Source organism: Oncorhynchus keta, unplaced genomic scaffold, assembly GCF_023373465.1.
Source record: "Oncorhynchus keta strain PuntledgeMale-10-30-2019 unplaced genomic scaffold, Oket_V2 Un_contig_4020_pilon_pilon, whole genome shotgun sequence".
Classification (NCBI taxonomy): Eukaryota; Metazoa; Chordata; class Actinopteri; order Salmoniformes; family Salmonidae; genus Oncorhynchus; species Oncorhynchus keta.
The window spans coordinates 1-8,835 of NW_026287562.1; the positions used below are offsets into that span (position 1 = coordinate 1).

Genomic DNA, 8,835 nt, shown 5'->3' on the forward strand with positions numbered 1-8,835 from the left:
AGACCACAGAGACAGTCAACACTATGGAGCGGTATCCCAGCATCCCCTCCCCCTAAGGGCACAGAGACAGCCAACACTATGGAGCGGTATCCCAGCATCCCCTCCCTCCCTAAGGGCACAGAGACAGCCAACACTATGGGGCGGTATCCCAGCATTCCCTCCCTCCCTAAGAGCACAGAGACAGCCAACACATTGGGGGCGGTATCCCAGCATTCCCCTCCCTCCCTAAGGGCACAGAGACAGTCAACACTATGGGGCGGTATCCCAGCATCCCCCTCCCTAAGAGCACAGAGACAGTCAACACTATGGGGCGGTATCCCAGCATTCCCCTCCCTCCCTACCCAGCATTCCCCTCCCTCCCTAAGAGCACAGAGACAGTCAACACTATGGGGCGGTATCCCAGCATTCCCCTCCCTCCCTACCCAGCATTCCCTCCCTAAGAGCACAGAGACAGTCAACACTATGGGGCGGTATCCCAGCATCCCCCTCCCTCCCTAAGAGCACAGAGACAGCCAACACTATGGGGCGGTATCCCAGCATTCCCCTCCCTCCCTAAGAGCACAGAGACAGCCAACACTATGGAGCGGTATCCCAGCATTCTCCTCCCTAAGACCACAGAGACAGTCAACAATATGGGGCGGTATCCCAGCATTCTCCTCCCTCCCTAAGAGCACAGAGACAGCCAACACTATGGAGCGGTATCCCAGCATTCCCCTCCCTCCCTAAGAGCACAGAGACAGTCAACACTATGGGGCGGTATCCCAGCATTCCCCTCCCTCCCTAAGAGCACAGAGACAGTCAACACTATGGGGCGGTATCCCAGCATTCCCCTCCCTAAGAGCACAGAGACAGTCAACACTATGGGGCGGTATCCCAGCATTCCCTCCCTCCCTAAGAGCACAGAGACAGCCAACACTATGGGGCGGTATCCCAGCATTCCCCTCCCTCCCTAAGAGCACAGAGACAGCCAACACTATGGGGCGGTATCCCAGCATTCCCCTCCCTCCCTAAGAGCACAGAGACAGTCAACACTATGGGGCGGTATCCCAGCATTCCCCTCCCTAAGAGCACAGAGACAGTCAACACTATGGGGCGGTATCCCAGCATTCCCCTCCCTCCCTAAGAGCACAGAGACAGCCAACACTATGGGGCGGTATCCCAGCATTCCCCTCCCTCCCTACCCAGCATTCCCCTCCCTCTCTAAGAGCACAGAGACAGTCAACACTATGGGGCGGTATCCCAGCATTCCCCTCCCTAAGAGCACAGAGACAGTCAACACTATGGGGCGGTATCCCAGCATTCCCCTCCCTAAGAGCACAGAGACAGCCAACACTATGGGGCGGTATCCCAGCATTCCCTCCCTCCCTAAGAGCACAGAGACAGTCAACACTATGGGGCGGTATCCCAGCATTCCCCTCCCTCCCTAAGAGCACAGAGACAGCCAACACTATGGAGCGGTATCCCAGCATTCCCCTCCCTCCCTACCCAGCATTCCCCTCCTCCCTACCCAGCATTCCCCTCCCTCCCTAAGAGCACAGGGAGCAGGGCTGGGAAATAACACATTGACTGCTTGTCATCGCATCACCCTGAATTTAGAATAGTACTATATTAATCCTTCACACAAACACACAGCTAAGAGCACAGATACAGTCAACACTATGGAGCGGTATCCAGCATTCCCCTCCCTCCCTACAGCATTCCCCTCCCTCTAAAAACTGGGGCAGCCAGCCACTATGGGCGGTATCCCAGCATTCCCCTCCCTCCCTACCCAGCATTCCCCTCCCTCCTAAGAGCACAGAGACAGCCAACACTGTAAGGCGGTATCCCAGCATTCCCCTCCCTCTACCCAACATTCCCCTCCCTCCCTACCCAGCATTCCTCCTTCGTTGTTCTCCATGGTGTCTCCAAAGTCGTGCTCCAGGTGGTTTGGTCTTGTCCGGCAGGTGAGTGGTGGCCCCGGCTCCGCCTCCAGCAGCAGATTAGAGGCTGTCGCTCCATGAATGATGTCCTCTTCAAAGCCTCCCTCTACCCTCATCATCTCACGGTCATCCATGCCAAAGTCAGCTGGGAGCGCGGGAGGGACACAGAGGGTTGTTACAATACATGGAAAGCCAATGGCAAAGAGATGGGATGTACGGTAATATTCATGAGAAGGTCTGATTCTAACTAATCTAAGTAACCTAGTTAGCATTATGAGAATGTATCTCCAGCAGAGTGATGCATTGAGAATGTCTCAAACTAGGTAATCTAGTTAGCATTATGAGAATATGTCTCCAGCTAGGTAATCTAGTTAGCATTATGAGAATGTGTCTCCAGCTAGGTAATCTAGTTAGCATTATGAGAATGTGTCTCCAGCTAGGTAATCTAGTTAGCATTATGAGAATATGTCTCCAGCTAGGTAATCTAGTTAGCATTATGAGAATGTGTCTCCAGCTAGGTAATCTAGTTAGCATTATGAGAATGTGTCTCCAGCTAGGTAATCTAGTTAGCATAATGAGAATGTGTCTCCAGCTGAGTAATCCTAGTTAGCATAATGAGAATATGTCTCCAGCTAGGTAATCTCGTTAGCATTATGAGAATGTGTCTCCAGCTAGGTAATCTAGTTAGCATTGAGAATATTTCTCCAGCTAGGTAATCTAGTTAGCATTATGAGAATGTTTCTCCAGCTAGGTAATCTAGTTAGCATTATGAGAATGTGTCTCCAGCTAGGTAATCTAGTTAACATAATGAGAATGAATGTCTCCAGCTAGGTAATCTAGTTAGCATTATGAGAATATGTCTCAGCTAGGTAATCTAGTTAACATTGAGAATGTCTACAGCTAGGTAATCTAGTTAGCATTGAGAATGTCTCAGCTAGGTAATCTAGTTAGCATTATGAGAATGTTTCTCCAGCTAGGTAATCTAGTTAGCATTATGAGAATATGTCTCCAGCTAGGTAATCTAGTTAACATTGAGAATGTCTACAGCTAGGTAATCTAGTTAGCATTGAGAATGTCTCCAGCTAGGTAATCTAGTTAGCATTATGAGAATGTGTCTCCAGCTAGGTAATCTAGTTAGCATTATGAGAATGCGTCTCCAGCTAGGTAATCTAGTTAGCATTATGAGAATGCATCTCCAGCTAGGTAATCTAGTTAGCATTATGAGAATGCATCTCCAGCTAGGTAATCTAGTTAGCATTATGAGAATGCGTCTCCAGCTAGGTAATCTAGTTAGCATTGAGAATATGTCTCCAGCTAGGTAATCTAGTTAGCATTGAGAATATGTCTCCAGCTAGGTAATCTAGTTAGCATAATGAGAATGTGTCTCCAGCTAGGTAATCTAGTTAGCATAATGAGAATGTGTCTCCAGCTAGGTAATCTAGTTAGCATTATGAGAATGTGTCTCCAGCTAGGTAATCTAGTTAGCATAATGAGAATGTGTCTCCAGCTAGGTAATCTAGTTAGCATAATGAGAATATGTCTCCAGCTAGGTAATCTAGTTAGCATAATGAGAATGTGTCTCCAGCTAGGTAATCTAGTTAGCATTGAGAATATGTCTCCAGCTAGGTAATCTAGTTAACATAATGAGAATGTGTCTCCAGCTAGGTAATCTAGTTAGCATTATGAGAATATGTCTCCAGCTAGGTAATCTAGTTAACATTGAGAATGTCTACAGCTAGGTAATCTAGTTAGCATTGAGAATGTCTCCAGCTAGGTAATCTAGTTAGCATTATGAGAATGTTTCTCCAGCTAGGTAATCTAGTTAGCATTATGAGAATATGTCTACAGCTAGGTAATCTAGTTAGCATTGAGAATGTCTCCAGCTAGGTAATCTAGTTAGCATTATGAGAATGTTTCTCCAGCTAGGTAATCTAGTTAGCATTATGAGAATGCATCTCCAGCTAGATAATCTAGTTAGCATTATGATAATATGTCTCCAGCTAGGTAATCTAGTTAGCATAATGAGAATGTTTCTCCAGCTAGGTAATCTAGTTAGCATTATGAGAATGCATCTCCAGCTAGGTAATCTAGTTGGCATTATGAGAATGCATCTCCAGCTAGGTAATCTAGTTGGCATTATGAGAATGCATCTCCAGCTAGGTAATCTAGTTGGCATTATGAGAATGCATCTCCAGCTAGGTAATCTAGTTGGCATTATGAGAATGCATCTCCAGCTAGGTAATCTAGTTGGCATTATGAGAATGTGTCTCCAGCTAGGTAATCTAGTTAGCATTATGAGAATATGTCTCCAGCTAGGTAATCTAGTTAGCATAATGAGAATGTGTCTCCAGCTAGGTAATCTAGTTAGCATAATGAGAATGTGTCTCCAGCTAGGTAATCTAGTTAGCATAATGAGAATGTGTCTCCAGCTAGGTAATCTAGTTAGCATTATGAGAATGTGTCTCCAGCTAGGTAATCTAGTTAGCATCATGAGAATGTGTCTCCAGCTAGGTAATCTAGTTAGCATAATGAGAATATGTCTCCAGCTAGGTAATCTAGTTAGCATTATGAGAATATGTCTCCAGCTAGGTAATCTAGTTAGCATTGAGAATATGTCTCCAGCTAGGTAATCTAGTTAACATAATGAGAATGTGTCTCCAGCTAGGTAATCTAGTTAGCATTGAGAATATGTCTCCAGCTAGGTAATCTAGTTAGCATTGAGAATGTCTCCAGCTAGGTAATCTAGTTAGCATTATGAGAATGTGTCTCCAGCTAGGTAATCTAGTTAGCATAATGAGAATATGTCTACAGCTAGGTAATCTAGTTAACATTGAGAATGTCTCCAGCTAGGTAATCTAGTTAGCATTATGAGAATGTTTCTCCAGCTAGGTAATCTAGTTAGCATTATGAGAATGCATCTCCAGCTAGATAATCTAGTTAGCATTATGAGAATATGTCTCCAGCTAGGTAATCTAGTTAGCATTATGAGAATGCGTCTCCAGCTAGGTAATCTAGTTAGCATTATGAGAATGCATCTCCAGCTAGGTAATCTAGTTAGCATTATGAGAATGCATCTCCAGCTAGGTAATCTAGTTGGCATTATGAGAATGCATCTCCAGCTAGGTAATCTAGTTAGCATTATGATAATATGTCTCCAGCTAGGTAATCTAGTTAGCATTATGAGAATGCATCTCCAGCTAGGTAATCTAGTTAGCATTATGATAATATGTCTCCAGCTAGGTAATCTAGTTAGCATTGAGAATGTATGACTTAGTTTTAGATTTGCATATTCATGAACCAGTTTGGTTTTTACAGGGGAAATACAATGTTGTGTATTATGAACATGACTTGCTGTTGCATATTCAGCAGCGATCCAAAACCCAGTTAAAGAGATACTCAGGTACTCTGTATACTTTTCAGCCAGTAGTTCTGAAAGTAGTACACGAGCCAAAAGCGGCCCACAAAAATGTGCATAATGCATCACAAATGTGCTGATATGTGCACAACGTCGTTGCTCTCTCTCTCTCTGCTGTGTCCACTGGGCCGTTGAGCCCGCCCTAGATAACGCTGGGCAGGCCTCTGGCTAGCTGTCACTCAAATGGGAGGAGCTGAAGCTCATTGGCTAGAACTAAAATTGCTAGAGGGCTGGCCCACGTGGGGGGTTCAATAAATTTGGCATGGCAAAGTTAAAATAAGAAATCAATTTGCTTTGAAACTAGGGATTTCACAGCTAATTGAGGTATGAGTAATTCTGCTCATATATTATGCAAATGAGAGGAGCTGAAGCTCATTGGCTAGAACTGAAATTGCTTGGTGGCTGACCGGCCCATGTGAAGGAGATGTAAACTCCACATTGACATCAAGCCAAAGGCAGGAGTTGAAATAAATACACACACTTTCTTGGTCGCCAAAAAATACCGGAGCACGTCGAACAAAAGCCAGGAATATTGACAGACAGCTCCTTACCAAAGTCATTGTCCTGCATGAGGCTGAGGTTGCCCACCTCCTCCCTCATGGTGATCTCCTCCACTCTGCTCTGGTTCAGGGTGAACTGCTGGGCGACGTCTATGTCGCTGTGGAAACAACCGCCAGTGTCAACGTTTCAACTCAGTTCGTTATAGCGCTGCACAATCCCCCGTTTCAACTCAGTTCGTTATAGCGCTGCACAATCCCCCGTTTCAACTCAGTTCGTTATAGCGCTGCACAATCCCCCGTTTCAACTCAGTTCGTTATAGCGCTGCACAATCCCCCGTTTCAACTCAGTTCGTTATAGCGCTGCACAATCCCCCGTTTCAACTCAGTTCATTATAGCGCTGCACAATCACCCGTTTCAACTCAGTTCGTTATAGCGCTGCACAATCACCCGTTTCAACTCAGTTCGTTATAGCGCTGCACAATCACCCGTTTCAACTCAGTTCGTTATAGCGCTGCACAATCCCCCGTTTCAACTCAGTTCGTTATAGCGCTGCACAATCACCCGTTTCAACTCAGTTCGTTATAGCGCTGCACAATCCCCCGTTTCAACTCAGTTCGTTATAGCGCTGCACAATCACCCGTTTCTTATGTCAGATAGCCGAGTACAATCTGTATTTGGTTAGGAAGGGACGGGGGGGGTCTCCTAAAATTAGGAGAATACATGTTTGGTGATTTGCATCCTCATTAGTTGCCTGTTACAATTAGCAACAGTCCTCTTCCTGGGAGGCTTGTGTAGGGTTGTATTGGGAGGGAACTTCCTCCACAAACACTATCTATATCCATATATATATATGACTTACTCAAGGTCAGGTAAGGGTTGGTCAAAGTCGTGGAAATCCTCCGGCAGGGTGATAGCGTTGTAGGCAGCCTCTCTGTTCTCCTCTGGCAGATCCACCACACCTGGAGGGCAGCCAGACAGAGTGGTGAGCAAATAAACAACAATCAGTAAGACTAGGATCACCAGCCGCTCAAACTCCTGATCTCTTCAAGTTTAGTCCTAGTCACGTACCTGGTTTGAAAGCCACATTGATTAACCTTATTCCTAGTCCCATAAGACACTAGCTACATACCTGGTCTGAAAGCCACGTTGATTAACCTTATTCCTAGTCACATTACACCCTAGCTACGCAACTGGTCTGAAAGCCATCTTAAGTTTATTTCCTAGTCCCATAATAAGAGCCAAGCTACGCACCTGGTCTGAAAGCCATCTTGATCTTGATGAAGGCTTCATTACAGTCAGCCAGGAGGTACTTGGCCTTCCTGTTGTAGATCCTCACCACACCGAGCAGGAGGTGACCAGAGGTCCTCAGCGCCATCTTCACCTAGGGGAGGAGACAGAACCATGGGTGTATTCAGTGTGGTGAAATGTTCTGAACGCTGTTGAAACAGAATGAAGAGAGACGATATGATTCCCTATTCTAACTGACAATCATTTCTGGTCTACAAAATAGACTTCTAGTTTGAACGTTGCGTAACGATGTGCCCTCCTGAACAGGTCCCATAGATCACATTACATCATCATCATCGGCTGAAGAACAGTCAACCGCAAGCATCACCCAGTAGCTGTGGTCACTACCAAGGAACTTTACTCGATGTGGGTAACATGCATGCAGTCTCAGTCAATCGGCCTGGTTCTAATCTGGTCACTACCTAGTTACATCATTAGACCCATGTCTACTTCTTCCACACGTAGATCTGAAACTATTGGATTGGTCAATGCGGAAATAAGGTTAGCCAATGGGATGTCTAATGAACAGCCAAAAGGATGAGACTGACTTCTCAGACTGGGTCTTCATTGTGTAAGGTGCATTCAACAGAGACATGAATCATGATATCTGCTCGCCAGGTCTCCGCTTACCTTGGGGCAGATAATGCTCTCCACACTGCTCTCTAGGTTACATTCAAACACATGAGCCTTGGTCAGCTTCTTGTCCCAGTGGGCCGCTAGCCAGATCTTGGCCAGGGGCCCACGTTTGGACAGGACAAAATGGGCGTAGAACATTGCCCCGGTTGGTTGCTAGCTCTTGAAGAACCGGGGGTAGAGCACCTGGAATAGAGAAAGACGTATTTGAAAGCTTTATTAAGATGAAATGTGAAATAGCAACTTTATCAAAATGTTTAGGTAGCTAAGCTTTTGTGAAGAAAATTCTACATGCAACATGCTCTCTCTAATTCTCTCTTTCAGAGGACCTGAGCCCAAGGACCGTGCCCCAGGACGACCTGACATGATGACTCCTTGCTGTCCCCAGTCCACATGGCCATCCTGCTGCTCCAGTTTCAACTGTTCTGCCTTGTTATTATTCGACCATGCTGGTCATTTATGAACATTTGAACATCTTGGCCATGTTCTGTTATAATCTCCACCGGCACAGCCAGAAGAGGACTGGCCACCCCACATAGCCTGGTTCCTCTCTAGGTTTCTTCCTAGGTTTTGGCCTTTCTAGGGAGTTTTTCCTAGCCACCGTGCTTCTACACCTGCATTGCTTGCTGTTTGGGGTTTTAGGCTGGGTTTCTGTACAGCACTTTGTGACATCAGCTGATGTACGAAGGGCTATATAAATAACATTTGATTGATTGAATGAAAATAGGCGGTAGTTGTAGCTAATATCAACAAATTAAATGTGTAGTTTTGGATTGAAGATCAGACTCATTCACGACTCTATTGGCTTTTTGGATGATAGGAGACCAATACTCAGAAACATCTGCCTTGCAATCTAATAAATAACTTAAGCTAGCTAATTATTGTACTGGTTGAAACGGGATTTATATAGTTAGCAGCTCATGTTCAAGTACTGGTGGACTTGCGAGTTAAAAGTTGTCCGAGAAAAAAAAAAATCTACTACTTGGGGCTTTGATTGAACATGGCTAGGCTAGCATGCTAGCTCACGTTCACCGTTCAGTTAGCAAGAGAGCTAGCTTGAAATCCTAGCAACAATTTCGG

The 8,835-nt window shown here is 45.4% G+C and overlaps 1 protein-coding gene across 1 annotated transcript; it reads right to left on the reverse strand.

Moving 5' to 3' along the window:
* Positions 1-1,869: 1,869 nt before the first annotated feature.
* On the reverse strand, positions 1,870-7,929 carry LOC127924430 (double-strand-break repair protein rad21 homolog A-like; the record flags this gene model as incomplete). The annotated part of the gene is made up of 5 exons (XM_052509164.1): positions 7,753-7,929; positions 7,087-7,216; positions 6,695-6,794; positions 5,886-5,992; positions 1,870-2,064 (listed from the first exon to the last, which is right to left on the reverse strand). Coding segments are annotated over exons 1-5 (676 nt in total), but the record flags the coding sequence as incomplete, so codon positions are not given.
* Positions 7,930-8,835: the final 906 nt, after the last annotated feature.